Here is a 23,182-nt window from a genome sequence, read left to right as displayed (position 1 = left end):
ACACCTGTCCTGACAGCTAATGTCCGGAAGCGTTGGAGCGATCGGCAAAACTTGCACGCACACTCCTTGGAGGCCAGAACATAACCTCTGCCCCAAAGTTATAGCGCCACCAGGAGGCCGAGACACTTTTTTTTCACTACAAATGTTGTCACGTCAATCCGTAGCCTACACATATCTCTAGTCATGTGATCAAGACGGATCTATCAGATTTTTCATATTCCATCTTCATAGGCTAAGATTGCCTTCCAAAGTCCAGGAGTGTGCCAGTTTGAAAAAAATGCCTCGAATCATGAATGCAGCGCCTACTACAATAAACGACCTGCTCAGAGGACCACACATGCATGTGCGCATGCATGCATGCATGTGTGTGTGTGCGTGCGTGCGTGCGTGCGTGCCTCAAGCGCCTCATATCGTAAAATAATACTTTATGGCTATAATGTAAAACCCTGGGACTTCATACCTTCTCATCTGTATGTGTGTATGTTTATTTAGAATTCTTTAAGATGTGCGTGCTTTCCTTCTGGATTCTATTTATAATGTAAAACCCTCCCACCTCATGTGTATACCTGTAAGTACTTTAAGTCTTGTAATATATGCAGTCACGTAAAAACACTGTAAGCTTTAAAATGTACCGACCCTGAACAATATGGTGAATATCAATCTCCGTCAGAAGGTCTCAGCATGGCATACAGTAGCATAAAAGTTGAAATGGTTGGCACGTGTAGGACTAGGACCAATGAAAAGTTTACTTGGTACAGTATGTTGGTCGAGGGACTATCTATAATGATTACATCTGTCGAAACACTGTGGAGCATTGTAAAAAGAAACCTGAAATGTTAATGACATAATAAGACCAACAACAGTAAGAGTAACAGTACTACAATTAGCATTTCAGATGTGCTTTGCAACTCTTCCTTCTCACATTATTATTATTATTTTTACACATTTTTATCCCACAATTTTGCAACCCATTTTTTCACTCAGTGCCAATGATCTAATGTAATCCTGGGTGCTACACTCCCTCTGCCAACCTGGGGAGAGCAACAGACTGACCTCACGCATCCTTCTATGCATGAGGAGTCTGCTTCTTTTCACCTGACAGGGGGAGGTTTCCCCTGTTGTCGAAACCAGGATCTTCTAGCTGTGAGGCTAAGGACATCGCCTGATTGTCGAGGTCCCGACGCTACAAAAAGCAACGCTTGGCCAATCATAGAAAACCACACATCAGCAGAACCTGAGAACGAGATCGACTCCAGCCTCTACTTTGTTGAACCTAGTCTACTGTAGCCTACCATAACGTCAGTTGTAACATCATTTATCAACGTCGCGTACGCCCAAATGTGGGTGCACACCGGAATTACCGCAATTGGCATTTATCATTCCCGCATGAACTTGAACTTGAACGTGCGCCCGGCCAAATATCACGTCAGGTCGGGAGCTGTCGTAGGCTTTGTCCTCACCTGTTTTTCTGTCGTAGAAAAGCGGAGCAGCATTGTCTGACCAGCTGACAGGCTGTCACAGGCATCTAAACATATGTTTTCACTTCTAAAATGTATATAAAACTAATACATATTATGTGAAAAAAATATATTTTGTAAAGGCTTGTCCTATGAAATTGGTAGGATATTTATCATATTTCCAAGTGTACAAGCAATTCAAATTGCGCAATTAAAAACAATGTTGCAAGTTAGATGCTTAAGCCATTTAAACAGTGTTTTGCATGAGCACATAGGCCTATACATGCGAGGATTTGTGCTGCCTGTGCTGCAATAGTTTCATGACATGGAGAGGCATTTAAGGGAGACTGCAGTGCTGCAGGCAGCTAGAGTCAAGTCCCCCCACGGGTAGGCTACTGCAATCTACAGCAGGCCCATGTCTTTCTGCAGTTACGGTATGTGCAATCTCCTAGCAGCTCGTCTCGTCCTCGCTTAAGGATAAATCCGACGCGTCGCTCGAATGCCAAATGTGCTGAGCCAGCGCAAGTGGGGACCGCATCCACAACTATAGGTAGGCTAACCCAGCCAGCCCACCACCACCAGTAGGCTACCACATAAGGTTTAGGCTGCGCATTCATTGACAGCCCAGCCACTGCAGCGACTGCCAGTGAGGCAATCAAATGTCATAAACATGCATGGTCATGGTGTCACGGACCACAGTGACAGAGACAGACAGGACAGGAGGAGGAGATGGTCATGGTCATGGTGTCACGGACCACAGTGACAGAGACAGACAGGACAGGAGGAGGAGATGGTCATGGTGTCACGGACCACAGTGACAGAGACAGACAGGACAGGAGGAGGAGATGGTCATGGTGTCACGGACCACAGTGACAGAGACAGACAGGACAGGAGGAGGAGATGGTCATGGTCATGGTCATGGTGTCACGGACCACAGTGACAGAGACAGACAGGACAGGAGGAGGAGATGGTCATGGTCATGGTGTCACGGACCACAGTGACAGAGACAGACAGGACAGGAGGAGGAGATGGTCATGGTGTCACGGACCACAGTGACAGAGACAGACAGGACAGGAGGAGGAGATGGTCATGGTCATGGTCATGGTGTCACGGACCACAGTGACAGAGACAGACAGGACAGGAGGAGGAGATGGTCATGGTCATGGTCATGGTGTCACGGACCACAGTGACAGAGACAGACAGGACAGGAGGAGGAGATGGTCATGGTGTCACGGACCACAGTGACAGAGACAGACAGGACAGGAGGAGGAGATGGTCATGGTCATGGTCATGGTGTCACGGACCACAGTGACAGAGACAGACAGGACAGGAGGAGGAGATGGTCATGGTCATGGTGTCACGGACCACAGTGACAGAGACCGACAGGACAGGAGGAGGAGATGGTCATGGTGTCACGGACCACAGTGACAGAGACAGACAGGACAGGAGGAGGAGATGGTCATGGTCATGGTGTCACGGACCACAGTGACAGAGACCGACAGGACAGGAGGAGGAGATGGTCATGGTGTCACGGACCACAGTGACAGAGACAGACAGGACAGGAGGAGGAGATGGTCATGGTGTCACGGACCACAGTGACAGAGACCGACAGGACAGGAGGAGGAGATGCAGTGAGGAGGAGGAGGAGGAGCAGGAGGAGACCACAGTGACAGAGACAGACAGGACAGGAGGAGGAGATGCAGTGAGGAGGAGGAGGAGGAGCAGGAGGAGACCACGGTGACAGAGACCGACAGGACAGGAGGAGGAGATGGTCATGGTCATGGTCATGGTGTCACGGACCACAGTGACAGAGACAGACAGGACAGGAGGAGGAGACAGAGACAGACAGAGACAGACAGAGACAGAGACAGACAGGACAGGAGGAGGAGATGGTCATGGTGTCACGGACCACAGTGACAGAGACCGACAGGACAGGAGGAGGACAGACAGGAGGAGGACAGACAGGACAGGAGGAGGAGATGCAGCTATGTTTGCGATCACTTCATAAATGCCGTGCCGACGTCAGTGTACTCCAAAACCGACACTCGAATTTGAGGCAGATTTTACACTCCATTGATAAATGAAGGCCTACAGTATATTATGTATAAGAGTAGACCTATACGACGCTAAAATTGACGTGAGATAAATAGCATTAATAATAAATATTTTGATCCACTGGCCTACAGCTACAGTATACTTTTTAATGATTCGTGTTGCCTAGCGGCTAGGCCCTAGCCTATAGCCTACTCGAGAGAGTGCTAGGGTAGCATATGTACATATAGGCATTTTATCAACTTACAGTTAACATGATATGAAAACCGTCATTGCGAAACAAGATATGCGTCTCTCTCCCCGTCTTTCACTCACTTAAAAAAAACAATGAGCTAAATTGAGATTAAAGTGAACATTTTCTCATGCCAATAATGCACTAATTTTAATTGATATTTCAAGATATGTTCAAGGACACGTCCCTGTGATGATATACTGTAGATGATATAGAAATTGGAGAAGAGAATTTCATTCACGTGTTTCATTCTCTCTCTCTCTCTCTCTCCATGCCTGTGTGAATTGTGACCATCACCAGCCGTCACCACCATAATTAATAACAATTAAACAGCCTAATAGCCTATTCAATTCATAGAGGCTATTGTAGACTACGTTACAACTTGATTGTGCTGTGTAAAGATATACTGGCCTGCCAGGAGGCCTCTGCGGTAGGCTGCAGTGTAAAGATATACTGGCCTGCCAGGAGGCCTCTGTGGTAGGCTGCAGTGTAAAGATATACTGCCCTGCCAGGAGGCCTCTGCGGTAGGCTGCAGGCCTGCCAGGAGGCCTCTGTGGTAGGCTGCAGGCCAGGAGGCCTCTGCGGTAGGCTGTGGGCCTGCCAGGAGGCCTCTGCGGTAGGCTGCGGGCCTGCCAGGAGGCCTCTGCGGTAGGCTGCAGTGTAAAGATATACTGCCCTGCCAGGAGGCCTCTGCGGTAGGCTGCAGGCCTGCCAGGAGGCCTCTGTGCTAGGCTGCAGGCCTGCCAGGAGGCCTCTGCGGTAGGCTGCAGGCCTGCCAGGAGGCCTCTGCGGTAGGCTGCAGGCCTGCCAGGAGGCCTCTGTGGTAGGCTGCAGGCCAGGAGGCCTCTGCGGTAGGCTGCAGGCCAGGAGGCCTCTGCAGTAGGCTGCAGGCCAGGAGGCCTCTGCAGTAGGCTGCAGGCCAGGAGGCCTCTGCGGTAGGCTGCGGGCCTGCCAGGAGGCCTCTGTGGTAGGCTGCAGGCCTGCCAGGAGGCCTCTGCGGTAGGCTGCAGGCCTGCCAGGAGGCCTCTGCAGTAGGCTGCAGGCCTGCCAGGAGGCCTCTGCGGTAGGCTGCGGGCCTGCCAGGAGGCCTCTGCAGTAGGCTGCAGGCCTGCCAGGAGGCCTCTGCAGTAGGCTGCAGGCCTGCCAGGAGGCCTCTGCGGTAGGCTGCAGGCCAGGAGGCCTCTGCGGTAGGCTGCAGGCCAGGAGGCCTCTGCGGTAGGCTGCGGGCCTGCCAGGAGGCCTCTGCGGTAGGCTGCAGGCCAGGAGGCCTCTGCGGTAGGCTGCGGGCCTGCCAGGAGGCCTCTGCGGTAGGCTGCAGGCCTGCCAGGAGGCCTCTGCGGTAGGCTGCAGGCCAGGAGGCCTCTGCGGTAGGCTGCAGGCCAGGAGGCCTCTGCGGTAGGCTGCGGGCCTGCCAGGAGGCCTCTGCGGTAGGCTGCAGGCCAGGAGGCCTCTGCGGTAGGCTGCGGGCCTGCCAGGAGGCCTCTGCAGTAGGCTGCAGGCCAGGAGGCCTCTGCGGTAGGCTGCAGGCCAGGAGGCCTCTGCGGTAGGCTGCGGGCCTGCCAGGAGGCCTCTGCGGTAGGCTGCAGGCCAGGAGGCCTCTGCGGTAGGCTGCGGGCCTGCCAGGAGGCCTCTGCGGTAGGCTGCAGGCCTGCCAGGAGGCCTCTGCGGTAGGCTGCGGGCCTGCCAGGAGGCCTCTGCGGTAGGCTGCGGGCCTGCCAGGAGGCCTCTGCGGTAGGCTGCAGGCCTGCAGCCATAACATTAAATAGCCTACTATACTATTGTATGCATTGCATCAGTCATTCAGGTGACATTCACACCAGAAAGCTTTGCTGCGATTAAAACGAATCCTGCTGCGCATTGTCAGAAAGTGCACTTCGTTTGGCAGGTGTGAAGGCTCATTCGAATCCTAATGCGTATCAAAGAACCGCATTCTACTCCGAGCAAAAACGGGGGTTTCGCTTCGCTTCCAATCGCACTTGATTACGATTCGGTGCAGGTGTGAATGCAATCCGCAGTAAATAAAGGTCCCAGACGGCACGACACATGCACGTTATGATATAATTTGATCACCATAGATTTCACTGTGTAGGCTAGTTTATGAATGGAACACATTGATAAAGGTCCCCCTGCTGCATGTCCAATTGCAAGAAGCAAGAAGTCCCAATTCTCCTCCCATTCGCATCGAGTCTACCAAAGTATTAGGTGGGAATGTGACCTCAGTTACAATTGATGTGAGAAGATCAAAACATTTCATTAGATTACGAGCGGTACTTGACACTAAATCACATATCATTCTGATAATAGGGGCGTACATAAACATTAACCTTATCAAAGAACAGTCATTGCAGAAAAGCTTTCCCTGGCAAACGTACTGTCCATGCATGGGTTCTTTCAGATAAACAGCTAAACATTGTTTTATTCCCAAGGTGAATCTTTTTTGTGTGTGTTTTTTTTACCATCATCCAACGGCAATTTCATCATTGATTAACGTTAGCTCTGTTGTTATGAAACCATCATATTGTGTAGGCTACGTTACAACTTGATTGTGCTGTGTAAAGCAATATGACATATATTTATCTTTCTTTAAAACTTAAAATAGGCTCGTATATGAATAATATGAATGAATAATATATTCTACTGTACAAATGAGGAACGTCACATCATGTAATTTCAATGACATTTGATTAATACTAGAAAGTAAAATTAAACAGTGTAGTAACATCACTTTTGTGTGTGTATATATATATATATATATATATATATATATATATAATATATAAATATAACACACCATGACATTAATTAGTCATGACGACTTCTGCTTCCTCGCCGTTCTCAAATAGACTACTAATAATGCCACGATACCGGAAGCCCATTAATGTATATCAAAGCGAATTTGCCTGTAACGTTAGGAAAATTGGATATTAAAGAAAGGATCAGCCAACAGTACGTATAGTTCGGCAGGTCTGTACGACAAAAAAAAACAGCCAAGGCAAAAAGGCAGAAAACCAGCCAAGGCAAAAAGGCAGAAAACTGATCAAATTAGAAAAGATTGACTTCCTTGTTGCAATGAACAGAACAGCCAACTGTTGACCAAATGGACGTGTGGGTCACGTTTAATTAAAAACGCAATTATTAGATCATGACATGCCATGACAAAAGAACGATCTGACAGTGTAAGAATCAAACATTATTTGTATTTCTTTATTTGTCTTATCTGTAGATGCGGGAGCAACCGCATCGTGATTCGCTTTTGACGAGGCTGCAGCTGGGTGCTATTGGTGCTCTCTGACAGGCAAAAATGTGTGTGATTGGCTTTTGGCAGACAGGACGGGGTGCGAGGCGCAGTGAATCCAGGACCGTGATTCGCCGCCCAAGCTCGACAGCAGGCTTCCTTCTCACAGTTAACCATTCGGTTTAGCTTTGTTTGAACCCTAGAGTTTCTATTCTGGGCATGTCATAGTAGGCCAAAAGTAAAACAAACGTTCCTCAAAAATAGCCAATCTACAAGCTCACAACATGCAGCAACAAGAAAAATATAGTTTGTAGATATTTTCAATGAGGACATTTAGGGCTCCATTTTCGTCAACCGCTAAACCCCTTATCCCTAAACTTCTTTGCCTTTTTTACTATTTGTAAAAACATGTTTGAATATATTCAACTAGCCAATCTACATTGACACGTTGTGAGCTTGTAGACTGGCCATTTTAACTATTCAAAAATGTTTAGCAAAATAGTGAAAAAAGGCTAAGAGGTTTAGGGATAAGGGCTTTAGCGGTGACGAAAATGGAGCCCTTAGTGTAGTGGGGAAAAAGGAGGAGGACAAGTATAGACTCCCTTGGGGAACTTTTGCTGTGTCCCTATATTTGCTTTGGATGTAGGAAAATCACATACCTGATATCCTCATCGGAGGTGAAGAGAATGACCGCCCTGGCGTACCGTGTGTCCAGGAGCAGACGGATGGTTCTGTCAAAGTCGGACGTGTTGTGGTCGTGAGGGATCTTCAGTGACTGGGCTATGCAGATCCCACCTGGAGGAACAAGAAAGCATATGGCAACGATGACTTCACTGGAGTGACATGGGTACTGTTAAAACGTGAGAACAGTCGTAAAGGGTGCATATAAAAGGTTGTGCAGTAAAATGTGCTGCATTTGATGTAGTACAAAATAATGGAGAAAAGCCGGGTTCTTTTATGAGGCACACAGGAGAGAGATAGATGTATTCATCTTCAAATTGCCTGAAATTTCGAGAAAACTCCCACGTATTCTGCATACTTATGTTGTGAGAAGAAAGCTGCAGAGAGCTCTAATGTCACTCGGCGGCCTCCAAAATTAGCCAAGATAAATTGTGCGGCTTTCTGACATGCCACATTACCCCAGCACTTAGTTCAGTGCATATCATTCTGTTCCACTGATGCACCATTTTATCCAACATGCACTCTTTGCCGTTCCAACTTCCATTGATGCATAATTGAAGATCGGTCTTCCTCTTTTCCTTTTCGGCTGTTCCCTTCAGGGGTCGCCACAGCCAATCATCTGCCTCCATCAGTGGCGTGCACAGATAGACACTAGGGGGTGCTAGAGCACTTGCCCTTTTGGCAATGTGCCCTTTAGGAAAATAAAAACAAAACATTTTTTTTCTTATTTTGTACAGTGCACACTGTACAGTATGTGGACCATGGTAACATTGATCAATTCTTGATAAAAAAGCTTCTAATATATTATTTAGGCCCCACAATCTATAAATCTCACACTATTAAGGCAACCGGCCGGTTCCACGCGCTGCACAAAGTGCCCTTTTTTTCCACTTGAGCACCTGCCCCTCTAAATGTCTGTGCACGCCACTGGCCTCCATCTCACCAATACTTTGCAATCATTCAGATATATAAGAAAAAAATCACACCCGTGTGAAGTGAGGGGCGCTCTTATCATCATGTCATCATACATCATGTCATTCTGGCCAATCACAAGTTGCGTCCTCTCTTTTGTCTTCAATGTTTGGTGTTTACACACTTTTGTCTTTTTTAGGCCACTTTTTTGTCTTTTTACACAGACCAACTAGGAAATGGGAAAGGGACTTTCAAACCGAGTATGATGAAGACTGTTGGTCTGAATGCATTAAATCTTCTCAGTCTATACTTTTCTAAGTAACAGGTTCAAAGAGATGCAGTATAGGATACTTCATAGACAACACAGAACTGAAATGTTGAATAAAATCGATCCCAGTAGGTCCCCATTGTGCATTAAATGCAAAAAAGCGGTTGGTACGTATATACACTGTTTCTGGGAATGTCCCAAGATTTCCAGGTTCTGGTCTTGTGTGACTTAAGAATTGAGTTCAATTATGGTAAATGGTGCATTTATATAGCACCTTTATCCAAGGGCAAGGCGCTTTACATAGATTGTGCATTACATTCAGTGTCTTGCCCAAGGACACTTCGACATGTAGACAGGAGGAGCCGGGATTCGAACCGCCGACCCATGGATCATTGGACGACCTGCTCTACCTCCTGAGCCACAGCCGCCCTTTAGGGCTGCCATCCAAATTTGGGATGCTACTGTAGATCCTAGAAGAGCTAAGCTACTGAATAAGCTTATCTGTGTAGATAGAAAATGCATTTTGTTTAATTGGATTCACGAAAAACCTCCATCAGTGACTCAGTGGTATAGAGAAATCTACAGAGTACTTCCAATGGAAAGGCTCAGTGCCAAATTAAAAGAGAGAGAAAATAACTTTATAAATATATGGCAGCCGCTGATAGATTACCTGCCCAGGGATCTATCTACTGTGATTTATAAAGGAAGTGATTCATTGGATTGGAGAGCCCCAGCTGCAATTTTGCCTTCTGATGTAGCCTGGCTAATAAGCCAGACTAATATCACACAACACTGTCGCGGTATATTAGTCTGGGCTGGCTCCACTTGGATTTCATTTCCCGGGGGGCGGGTTCAAACATTTTCTCTTTGACGCAATTGGTCAGAGCTACTGTCAGTCAAAAGTCTCAAGCATTGAACGTCACTGTACCAAAGCCCGCCCATATTGCATACCGTGTCCCGATTGGTCCGACCTGTTCTCGGTTGTAGGAAAGAGGCGTGCTACTGAGCCTCGCCAGACCGTAATCCGCTGGTAGGCAATTTTTTTTTGCCAACGGCTGATTCGGTCTGGTTTATTAACCAGGCTACTTCTGATGTGCCCATGTGTGTTGTGTATGTATGTATAATATATGTGTATATATATTTGTGTATATTCTTTCCCCTAATGAATAACTGACTGTTTTGTGTATGTGCTGCTCGCCATTTTCTTTTTTGTTTGTTTTGTTTTTGTGCTTTTTGTTTTTCTTGTCTGTTTTATTGTATTGTGCTTTTAATTTATACCTTTCTAGTTTGTCTCACTTTATCTGCATTTACAGTATGATTCATCTTTATGTGAAAACATAAAAAAATCAAAAGAAAATATATATATAAAAATCACACCCGTGTGAACTGAGTGGTGCAAGGTCTTATATAGCCTGATCAGCTGTGGTCTGACGTAATGTCAGTGACCATAGCAACCATGCTCACCCGTACAGGCACAAACACACACGGGTACTAACAAAGCCAGTTGTTGGAGTGGTTTGCACCACTCAAAAAAACAAAGCTGGACATACGAGGGGATAAAAAAATAATAATAATGATGTTTTTGATGAATGAAATAGTGCTTGCACACTGTGCACAGTGTGCAAGCACTCTTAATAAGATTTCCCCAGCTTGATCCCTGTACAATCTCTCTTCATCTCATCTCAGAATGACAGATACTGGCACTCATAATCACCATAGGGATTTCTAACCCATCAGTATGCTAACTCCCATAATGCATCTCAGACAGTATAGAAACAGAATAAATATAGATGGATGTTTGAGTACTGAAACTGTGTTGCAAGAAAATACCCATCTTGGGCATTTATCTCTGTAAGTGACGGTCGTATGTCATAGTGGAAAGCACATTTTAGCTGATTGCTGAAGCCAGGGAATTTGGAAACAGATTCACGAATTGACCCGCAGGAGTCAGTGACACAACAAGACTAAAATACATTACATTTCTTGTTTAACAGATGCCATTTTAGTCATTCTCACTCAATGCTAATTGTATTCGTTTCTCACCATTCATGCAGTGCAACTATGGTGGCACAATGTTACCATGTCAACCGCATCCCCACACCGTATGCTCTCTGCCTGACTGCTTGTATTAATTATACAGAATAGGAATGTACAAGGATATTATTTACAGTATAATAACAATGGATATATGGCTGGCGTATGTACTATCAACAGTAAATATGACAATGAATAGGTCCAGTCTGTCAACAGACTTCAAAAGTGAATATCTGGATGAATATATGGTATCATGTACAGTACACTGTACAGTTTATCAACAGTTTATTTAAATGTTAATCATATCATCTTATCATCACTTATTATGTAATGCAGTGATTAGCTATGACAGCTATGTGCAGATTGTGTTTCAGTGTAAACTAGAAAAAGTGCCCTTCTGGGCACAGGTCTCCACCAGGAGGATAGGACTGTGTGAGATGTTTGGCAAAATGTTTAGGAGTAATATAAACATGTTTTTTTGTTTGTTAGTTTTTTGCAACAATTTTCTTCATTTTGTTGAGGAAATGCAGAGTGCCTGGTGGCAGTATAATAGGCCAATGTGAAAAGGGTGCCATTTCTTCATACGCCTTTAATGGCAATTGGATGATTTGAGGCATTTTGTTCCAAAAATGTGTTTTGCAAAAATCAACCTGTTGGTGGCGCTATAACAGGCCAATGTGAAAAGGGTTCCTCAGCCTAGTAAGAAAATGTGTGAAAGATTTCACATAAATTGCATGCTGCGTTCATGATTTGAGGCTTTTGTTCAAAACGGGGCAATCTTGCAAACTGTGAAAGGCAATTATAGCCAATTAGGATGGAATATGAAATATCGGACAGATCCGACTTGAGCACATGACCATAGAGATACTGTGTAACGATTTGTGAGATTTTTGGACAGAATCTGGAGGAGTAATATCAAAAAATGTGTTTTACAAAAGTCGGCCTCCTGGTGGTGCTATAAAAGGCAGATGCGGAAAATGCAGGTCAAAGATTTGTCCTTGGCCTCTAGGGAGTGTGCATGCAACGTTTCACGCAGATCGGTGCAGTTTTAGGTAAAAAAATTGAAAAGCTGCCTCATGGTGGCGCTATAACAGGCCGTTCTGGAAAATGTGGGGCAGAGGTTCATCGTTGGCATCCAGGGAGTGTGTGTGCAAAGTTTGGCATCGACCTGGTTAATGGTGCCGGAGATTAGCTGGTAACAGACGGACGGAAGGACGGACAGACACACACACACACATACACGGACACACACACGGACGGAGTGCAAAACATACTCTCTCCCCATGCCTTCGGCCTGGTGGAGACAATAATAGTATGTAGTTGTCCAACATCTTTTAAGAAACGGTACTGGATCACTGGATCACCTCTATTTCACTGATTAAAAATCACACCCGTGTGAAAAGAGGGGCGCTCTTGTCATCGTACATCAATTCATGATAGCGGACATTTGACATTGCTACATAAGGTACATACGGTGCTCCCTTATTGGCCAAGCGCTCCCACCAACATGTGATTGGTTAGCCGATTTGCTCGTTTACATATGATGTACGTTTTCCCTTCAATGTCAATGGCGTTTAATGTTTTGATGTTTAATTTACGTCATATTTAGCGGAGTTCTGACCTCATTTCTCCGTTCATTGTCAATGGCAAATATTGAGACGGACGGGGACAAGATTTAGCTGACATTTGACCGGAATTCCTCTTTCATTGTCAAATCTTGAGACGTGTGGGCCGGGGGACAAAAGCTGTTTATAGAAGGGCCTTTAGGGCTCTTAAGGGGAGGCTCCCCTTAAAAACCACAGTGTTTGGACACCAGTGACACCAGTTGTTGATGTGCATTACACAAAACCACCTTTGGCGACTCAATTTCAGAGTAGAAAGTAATATGCATACGGAGCTTAAATTTGTTGTCACATTCCATTAATCAATACAGTAGTGCTAGAAGTTCTGGAGGGGAAAGAAATCTTATTTTCCTCCGACACAATAACATACTTTCCCCCTACAATACAGTACAGTATGAGTCCAGATGCCCGCAGTCAGTTTAGAGCTTGCCAGTCTAACTTCGAAGAGAGGTGGCGAAAAAACAACAAAAGATAGCCTACTTTGGGCAGCCCGTGTGCATGCACATTGCTGTTAGTAGCAAACCACAGCATGCAAGCCGACTTTGTTTTCGTGAACCCTTCCATGTTGAGGAGATAACTTAAATCAGTTTCTCCAGAGGAACCACAGTCATTACCTCCTTGTACCAATCATCCAGTGTCTCTATGAATCCAAAGCTTGAGTATAGTCTTTCTCGCTATGTATAAGAGTATTCCAACCAATTTGGCGTTGTGTCTGGTCCTTGCTCTGGATACCTTAGCTGCTAGTACACACTGGAGAGGTGAAAGATTCACTTCTGTGGTCTCTAACATTACACCTAGCTACATTTCATATTTACATGTCGATTTCAGCTCTGACACTTATTTCGGACATGCTCTAGTATGTGAAGCATCTGCCTGTGCTATTAACTCATTTTCGATTAAAAAAAAATGTGAAAAGCTGGAGGTTGCGCGATGGCAGGCTCTCAATCAAAAAATGTGCAGCCCCATTTGTACACTCTCTGAGTACACTGAGGATTTACTGGGTAGGGATCAGCACATGCCATGTTTTGCAGAAACTCTGCATTGTAGCTACAACAGGTACTGTGCCGTATCTTACCCAGACAAGCAGCCACTGCTCTGGAACCCCATGGTTCTATTTACTGCCCTGTGTGGACAGAGACCATCTTGTTAACGATCACCAAGTGACTGATTTGACAGGATGTCGATACAAGGAGGGCATTTATTATAGCACTATCAGTGGGAGCACAAATACTCCAGCTTTCAATAAATCATGACCCACATACCACTGTGAACACATTCATTCGCACGCCATGAGTCTGCCTCTCAGCACCTGCCCCAGGAAATCCACATTATCTGCAAAATGATATTTCGCACTTACTTATTTAAATTCTCAAGTGTTCTGTGTTTCTGTGCTGAGGAACATGTCGTTATTGCTTTGCCGGGATCAGCGGTGATGGTGATGACAGGTGGGGGTGAGGGAGGGGGAGTGGCAGCTAGGACACATACTGTAGGTCACAACTATGAAAAGGGTGATCCATGGCAGACCTTTTACAGTTGACTTATGTTCAGTCAACCCAAACTACACACATAAGCCAGTGGTGCGTTACAAGTCTGCCTCAACCCGCGGTGCAAAGTTGAGGCAGCGCTATGATGCCACAGCCAGGAACGGCCTCTGCACACTAACAGGTGTACACGTCTTTGTCTGCAGGAGGTGTGATAATGATTGCCACTTTGATTGATTGGACAGGCAGCCGAAACAGAAAGCCACATCTAGCTATATCATCATCGACTGACACGGACGGACTCAACAGCCAGGGGCGACATGGGCACTTTGATAGAAGAGTACCGACGTGCAGATCAAATCATGAGCATCTATTGGGCCAGCCAGCCAGCAGACCGAGCAACCAACCAAACACCCCTAAAACACAATCAATCATAACAGCGCGAAAATAATGGAACAATAAAGGTATTGTTAAGCCGTTAAAGGCCATTAAGCCGCAGGAAATTATTTTTCTTCATATCGGTACACAATATACTGCATTTTGTCTTCTGTTTGCAGTGCTTGTGAAATAGTTGAAATCATTTTCTACCCAATCACAAGATAAGTGTGATTTCTTCAGCTGAGAAATGGGCCCGAAATTGCCAAAGGTCTGATTCTCATTGTCACCAGTAAAAGCAACAAGGTTACTTTCTTTCCATTTGAGCAATTACGGACAAAATGAAATAAGCCTGACAGTGTGGCGATAAACACTGTAAACAAAGAGCTCTTTAGACATGCATAATTACAGTACTTGACAACACGATGGATAGAACGAGGGGAAAAAAGTAAGAAAGTAAAGGTACAAATAATTATAGCTGCTGCACAGCAATGAGACGTGGCATTTTGAGGAGGAAGAAGAAAGATTAAACATAGCGAAGAGGAGGAGAACAAATGACACAGAGGAGGATCGATCGGCAGACGTGTCTGGATCAAAATGTTTTAGTTAAACCTTGAAGTCATGTATGTCTAATTCACTTTGCACAATAACTGAGAAAAAGGGCTGTCCAAGCACTAGAACTATAACAAGAACTGCAACTATATCCACCATTGTCTTTGTTAGAGTTATGGAGTCGGCAGCACCACATGAAACCGTCTGGTTGAACAAGCCAATCTGGAATAATTCTCTGTAAAGCGTAATTCAAATGGTCTTAGTTATTTTAATAGTTTGTGCTTCCATATGTCCTTTCTGTACATCTGAAGCCAATTTTGAGAGCATCTGTGCTATCGAGCCCTCAAGCACACCTTATTTTTCTTTGTTTGCATTTGTGTTTGGTTTGCCATCGCTCAGAATTAAGGCGTAAGTGCAAAACAGCCAGACAGACGAGACTCACTCAGCCAAAACTAAATCCAGGTTTATTTTGTTTGTTCTGTTGGGGGTGCATACATTGTACAAAAGGTTAGCATAGATAAAGCATAATGTGAGGATGAAAGAGAGATATCATGTCTCTCAGGTTTTGAATTCTCACAGAAGGGGAGAACATTCTTCTCAGTTGGAGAGTGTGCCTGGTACATGTATGAAACACTGCATAGCAAAGAATTAACTGCAACAGAAAAGGGAGATTGATGATTTCCGTGCTTAGGTCTGTCTGGCTACGCTGCACTCAGTGTTATCCAAGTCAGAGTTATAGATACATTCATCTCACCCGTCGACGGAAAAGGAAGGAAAAATAAATGAATAAATAAATAATACCCTCCAGAAGACATCTAGTAACACAATAACACCAAGAAGCGAAAGCATAAACCTGATCTATTCTGACCCTTTGTGCGGACCCGGTGTGATTCAATTGACACGTCAACTGCAATTAGCCAGCTGATTAAAGCGATCCTGAAGCACATCAATAGGGGGGGGTGGTGTAGGTGAGGGCGGAATTACAGCAAGCAGGAGTCAATTAAAAGTGACACAGGGCAGTTGACATGTCTAATAATTGGTTCTCCTCAGCAATTGGTTGGAGAAATAAGGCTTCTCGTCCCAACTCAAGTCAAGCTTTTACTTGGTATGAATTACCCCGGCCGGTATGGGCCGGTCGGCATGGGCCGGCCGGTACCCCGGCCTTGGTATGAATTACCCCGGGTTAGGGTTAGGGTTAGGGTTGGTATGAATTACCCCGGCCGGTCATTGTGATTTTTGAAAAATTCTACAATGATACTTTAAAGGAGCATTCAGTGATTTGGGTGATTTGGAAAACCACCCAGTCCGCCCCGGTAACAAAATGTGCACATGCACGCTCTACAGTGGGGGGGAAGTGCAACAGGCCAACAGCATGTGCACCAAAGCCCGCCCCCACTCGATCATGATTGGAGGAAGGCCCCTCTCATCCTGATTGGATGAAGGCTTTGCCACCCGCCACCAAAACTGAAACTACTGGGCTCACTGGGGACAGGGAGGAACTCCTTATATGGTCAGCACACTCTATAGTAGGGAGGATTATCCAGAAAAAAAGAAAAAACAAGTGATAAGAAGCTCTATAACAATCTACTGCCAGTGGCCTTATGGCTGTGGCACCATTATGGAACAGTCTGTGGTTTGGGTAACTAATGATTGTTGATGATTCTGCAAGCTTTGCTGACACAGCCTGCCCTTCATCATTCCGGCGAGCCGCCCGGCGTCAGAAGCGGTCGAGAAATGAGGTGTGGGGGTCCCCGCGGGGGGTCCCTCTACTGTACTGTACAGTGTGTGTGTGTGTGTGTGTGTGTGTGTGTGTGTGTGTGTGTGTGTGTGTGTGTGTGTGTGTGTGTGTGTGTGTGTGTGTGTGTGAGGCTGCACAACAGTGACACTTGGTGGTGAAAACCAACCGCTATTTTTGTGCTCGGACAGTACTTATTTCTTTTTATTGTTGTTATTCAAGAGAGAATCAGAATTCTCTGTGAAAATACATTCAGGGCACTTTTCATCATTACAAATAGCAATTTATGCCATCCTCACACCTGCTGCATGAGTTGCAGCCCTGGGTCTGACTGTACTCTGTAATTCCACAGAGCAAATGCCATGGCCTGGGACTTCTCTGTAAATGAGTACAGGCTACAGTAGAAGCACAAAAAGTTAAATAGGAATAAAAAGATGTCATCGTCTCCGCAACACTTGGCAGGTCAGAGATGCAGAAGCAAGAATCTGTTCATTAGCTCTGCAAGAATGAAAGGTGTATGACAACTTTTGTCCCAACAGCAATTAGGCTCGTTAGCACACCACGGCCAGCCGCTCGGGTCATGAACTGGAGTGCTATTATTTTGTTATTTTGCACCAGCTTGTGCAGCCAGACTTATGAACTGAACTATTCGTGTGAGTCTGGGTCTATGTACAATAACAAATGATTATTCCCAGTGACACATTTGAAATGCTTGTTATGCTCTGTCTGTCTGTCTGTCTGTCTGTCTGTCTGTCTGTCTGTCTGTCTGTCTGTCTGTCTGTCTGTCTGTCTGTCTGTCTGTCTACACTTTGGGAAGAGGAGCCACTCATCACCTCGCATCACCCCCCAGGTCATCTTTGAGCACATTGGGCAGGTTCAGAAAATTGTGTCCGACCCATCCCATGTACTATACCCTGAGTATCGGCCAATGCCATCAGGTTGGAGGTACGAGGTCCATGCGTGCAAATATAATAGGTACAAGCATTCCTTTGTCCCTCTGTCAATCACTCCTTAAGGAGAATTCCATGCTAGAAGGCTTTCTTACCTTTATTTGTAGTTGTTACGTCCCGACCAAAGAGGTCCAGGTGTAATTTTGTGCAAAACCTCCTTATTGGCTATTTCCCCTACCATAAGCCCTCAATGAATTGAATGGGAATTGAATGGGGCTATCGGGTGTTGTGCTAATTCGCTTATTTCCATCACTCAAAATTATTATTATTTTCTCTCATAATGTAAATAATATCCCAAGCGGCACACTTATTTCGATGGAAATAAGCGAATTAGCACAACACCCCATAGCCCCATTCAATTCAATGCAATCCGTTGAGGGCTTATGGTTGGGGAAATAGCCAATAAGGAGTTTTTGCACAAAAAAACACCTGGACCTCTTTGGTGGGGACGTAACAACTACAAAGAAAGGTAAGAAAGCATTCTAGCATGGAATTCTCCTTTAACAGAGTCCTTGCAGAGGGCAGACAGGGTAGGGGTCGAAGGTTAACAGAGTCCTTGCAGAGGGCAGACAGGGTAGGGGTCGAAGGTTAACAGAGTCCTTGCAGAGGGCAGACAGGGTAGGGGTCGAAGGTTAACAGAGTCCTTGCAGAGGGCAGACAGGGTAGGGGTCGAAGGTTAACAGAGTCCTTGCAGAGGGCAGACAGAGTAGGGGTCGAAGGTTATGAGGTGAGGATATTCTTCTCCTTTTTGCACTAGGTATGTTGGTGTGTGTGTGGTATTTAAATGTTGTACGAGTCAATGGGACTGATCGAGGGTAGCTACTGGGACGTAAGTCGGGACTTGATCACCCCGGCTGGGTCACCTGAGTGAGGGGTATGATGTTGGGAGACCCGAAACCCCGATGACCTTGGGATACATCACTGAGGATACGTCCCAGGTGCACATACATGTATGTATGTATTTTGTTTAGTTTGTGTACCTTTATTGTATTGTATTGTATTGTATTGTATTGTATTGTATTGTATTGTATTGTATTGTATTGTATTGTATTGTATTGTATTGTATTGTATTGTATTGTATTGTATTGTATCTGTATGCTGCAGGGCGGGTCCTTGGGGTCCAAGACAAATTTCTCCTTCAGGAGACAAAAATAAAGAAACCTTGAACCTTGAACCCCCCAGTGCGTCTTTACCACATAAATGCATGGCAGAGAAATGCATGGCAGAAAGGCACTGAGTACTTTGAAAATGCTTTCTGTGGACGCAACCACAAATTTCAACGGCCTGTATGCAGTGTGACATGCAACACCCACCCAATCAACAGTCAGTGAACAGTCCTGAACAGTCTGAACAGTCAGTTTGATTGAGGTTGGCTAAAGAATTACAATCACTATTCAGCTGGATAAGAAAGAAAGGCCAGCATGCATAAAGGGCAACAGAGAAGGAAGGAGACAGTTGGCAGATCGGTGAGCTTGCCTTGCATATTGGCTATTTGCGGCCTGCAACACCATTGTATGAGAAAGTATAAAATAGGTCATGTATTGTTAATGTTTTCATCTTTCAATCTCTCCCTTGTGTTCACCTAGTTAAATGGCTCCCGGCCCAGTGAATAACCTTTGGCTGACTAGTAAATCCTTTAGTATAAAGTATAGAAGCTCAGGTATATATGCCAATGTGCTTCCTTCTGGTAGGTCAAAATGTCCTATTCCTTCTTATTGAGCTTATAGATGATTGAGCACTGTACCGTATGATGGGACCAACCTTTTACTTTAGATTATTCGCAGCTGTGTGGAGTATAAAGGCAATCAACCATGGTTTCTCAGACTGCTAGGATGCAAATGTGCCTTCAGATATATACAGTAATTGGGTGTGTAATGGCTAAGAACAAAGGTGAGTTATTTATTCTTTTTTTATATATAGCCTATGCAAGTATTCAAAACAAATTGCCATGCCACCTTATATGAAATTCAATTTGAAAATTACATTATGGTAGATCAAATACTCACTCCCAATTTTTATTGAACAAATGAATAATACATTTTGACATTTGCAAATGCAATGGTCAACTCAATGGCAGCCCTGCCGGAGTGCATATGTATATAGATTTACATTTATCAGTGTACGGATGTCATTTACTTTCTCTCCATCTCATTTTTGAGAATTATATTAGGTACAATTAAATGATAAAAAGGGGGCAGTTCTATGAATATCAATTTGCCACATACAGTAAGTGTATAAATGTGTAAAAACTTCAAAACACAGGGGTAGATGCTAGGCATAGCCCACACCTTTATCATGGCTGCATTCATGCTGTAGATAGTGTAGATCAGGGGTGCCCAAAAGGTAGATCGCGATCTACCAGTAGATCACAAAGGCTGTGCCGGTAGATCACATGACATGCTCCTAAACATATATTTAATTTAAATATAAAAAAACTTTTTGGAATTTGACATTTGTTGTCAGCATTACAAAGTGATATACAAAAACACCCTACCAATTCCATTTTCCCTCTATTTCCTCATTCCAAGTGTCTTTGTGTTTTGTCTTGCTGTATGTAACGCCAGAGACGCTATTCAAAGTATTGTTTAGATTTAGAACATCTACACTGTAGATGTTCTAAATCTAAACAATGCTTGTGGGTGTAATATAATTATTGGTGGGTCTTCTCCAGACCTAGTGGGTCTTCTCCAGACCTGTGACAGCTAATGAGGATACATTGCTATCTTTCTTGACACAGTGCATGGTTTTTGTCAGATCTACTCTGCTTAATGGAACTGAATTGAAACTAGTTTATTGTGAACTTTCTGCATGCAAAAGGTAGAAATAGTCTTTGCTTGCATGTGCAGAGGACTGTTCATAAAAAGGATACATAAAAACACACAACATATCATATCCAGATAGGATACATTAAAGTGTGCGCGTGTACGTGCACGCACACACGCTATAGAGAGTATGCACATGCTTAAAGTGAATGGCACGTCGAGTGGCAAAGCAACATGCAAAGTGAGTTTAACATTGTTTAACGTTGTTTAATGCAATCAGATAAGACTTTTCTGTTTGGATGTATGGGTTGTCAAGGCCAGAAAGTAGTTTGTCGCCACTCAGTAGGCATTCCTGCATAACTTCCGGGTTTGATGATGATGTCACGCGCATACCCTCTATTGTACTGATCTAACCTCTAACCTCTAACCTGTATGTTCCCAGCAATGATCTATCAAATTCAAATCAATCAAGTTGTTTTTAAATTGTGTTAACTGATTAGACATATTACGTTAGTTAATGAATTGTGAATTGTATTGTAATAATTTTGGCTCTTCAAAAGACGTTATAATGACTTCCTTTTTAGGGAAGAATTAAGCTAGAGCCCCCAGACCAGTTTCAGGCAAAGGATTTACTTTATTGTTAGCGACGTTTCAATATCACAGGAACCTCATCAGTTCACTACTATTTTGTAGAAACACTCTTAAAGGACCACTTCACCACTTTTCAACATCTATAATTGGTCCTCATTAATGTTCATGATAAAACACAACCAATTTTTTCTACTCAGTCTGTGTCTCATAGGAGGGCTGTGGGCAGTTCGGACACCCGTCCACCAGTGACATCATCGTTAGGCAGATTATTTTTTAAACAAGATTTGTTTTAAAATATATTAAGATTTGTATTATCGTGAGAACGATGGCTTCCATTATCGCATTGCAACTTTTCAGGAAAAGAAAGCCTGCAGTTTCTATTAGCATGGATTCCCCATTGATGATGTCACTGGTGGACGGGTGTCCGAACTGCCCAAAGCCCTCCTATGAGACAGACTGAGTAGGAAAAAATTGTGGTATTTTATCATGAACATTAGTTAGGACCAATTATAGGAAGAGGAGTTGAAAAGTGGTGAAGTGGTCCTTTAAGGGGGCTGTGTCCTCAGAAGGTGTTTTATGAGCAGAGGATCGCTGCAGTATATCATGTCCAGAGCACTCACAGTTCAGTGTTTATTGACGCCTGCAACGTTCCAACCAATCGACCATTGCTGTGTTCGAATGTCACGTCATCTGTGATATTAGCACAAATATACCCTTGTATGTGTAACAATGGTAAATGGACTTTTTCCTCATGGTTGTGGTAACGATTCCAAGTCAGGTCATAAATGACGGGGCTGTCAGACACAGCAAGGAGGATCAAACATGACATTGATGCATTGATGAGCGCCACTCTAAAAGTTTAACAATGTTTTTGCTTGAAGCTTTTATCCCCAGGCTATTCCACCAGAAATACGCAATGTGTGGCGCTAGGAAAGGAGCACTTCAAATAAATGGCAGGCAGGTGCATGCAGCTCAACACAAATGCTTTCTGTGGACACTAATGCCCCCTAATGCAATGCCCCCTAATGCCCCCTAATGCAATGCCAATATCAAATCAACTCAATTATATGACAATCCTGGAAGGGTTGAATGCTCCCTGCATTTACCCTAGGGGTACCCAAAAATCACATGCAACTGAAACCGTAAACAAAAGCATATAGGCCTACATTATCCACCCACACATTGTCATTGTCAAGTAAATGGCAATACAAACATCACAGAGAAATAAAAGCACGCTGGGAGGTCTAATAGCCTAGTGTTTCTCTTTTGTTATTTCCATTCCGTTTTAGTAGACGGGCAATATAATTCCACGTGGGATGTTTATCACCTTTAATCTGATCCCAAATGGATTTATATTAAAAAGAAAAAAAAAACCTTTCCCCCTTACAGTACCATTTATTCAAATGATATTAATGTCTGGAGTGAAAAACTCCAAAGCAAATGATTTGTGATAGTGTTCCTTACAAGAGACAAGGAGACAAGGAAGCTTTGAGAAGGAAAGGACATGGTCACGTGACTGGGCTGTGCCATGACACTTTCATGGAGGCTTTCATATAGCCAAACTACACCCGGAAGTTCGGCAGAATACACTGAAATGAAATGAAATGAAATGAAATGAAATGAAATGAAATGAAATCTATATTTACCCAGGGTATCTGGGCTAAGCTCAAGAACTTGTTTCCAGCCAGGCCCTGCTCATAGAACACATTTCATCGTAGTGGTTGATGCCTTGTTCAAGGGCATTTCAGCGGTGGTAATTTTAACGTGTCGGACGGCTGATTCGAACTGGGAACCTTCCGGTATCTAGACCGCGCCGCTATCCGTTCGGCCACCGCTGCCACTGGAGTCAATGAGAGCTCAGTGACCAGCTCTATAATACACTGGAGTCAATGAGAGCTCAGTGACCAGCTCTATTTATATATAAAATACACTGGAGTCAATGAGAGCTCAGTGACCAGCTCTATAATACACTGGAGTCAATGAGAGCTCAGTGACCAGCTCTATTTATATATAAAATACACTGGAGTCAATGAGAGCTCAGTGACCAGCTCTATAATACACTGGAGTCAATGAGAGCTCAGTGACCAGCTCTATTTATATATAAAATACACTGGAGTCAATGAGAGCTCAGTGACCAGCTCTATAATACACTGGAGTCAATGAGAGCTCAGTGACCAGCTCTATAATACACTGGAGTCAATGAGAGCACAGTGACCAGCTCTATAATACACTGGAGTCAATGA

At 44.4% G+C, this 23,182-nt stretch overlaps 1 protein-coding gene across 1 annotated transcript in view; it reads right to left on the bottom strand.

Moving 5' to 3' along the window:
- grm7 (glutamate metabotropic receptor 7) overlaps positions 1 to 23,182 on the bottom strand; it is a 348,652-nt gene that overhangs the window by 200,973 nt on the left and 124,497 nt on the right. The window contains exon 3 of the mRNA XM_079511050.1: positions 7,636 to 7,771. Within this exon, the coding sequence (XP_079367176.1) occupies positions 7,636 to 7,771 (136 nt within the window). The remainder of the gene's footprint in view (positions 1 to 7,635; positions 7,772 to 23,182) is intronic.

This window comes from Electrona antarctica (genome assembly GCF_951216825.1).
Source record: "Electrona antarctica genome assembly, chromosome: 9".
NCBI lineage: Eukaryota > Metazoa > Chordata > Actinopteri > Myctophiformes > Myctophidae > Electrona > Electrona antarctica.
Note: the sequence above shows the minus strand (reverse complement) of the source record. Positions and strands in the feature narration are given on the sequence as shown.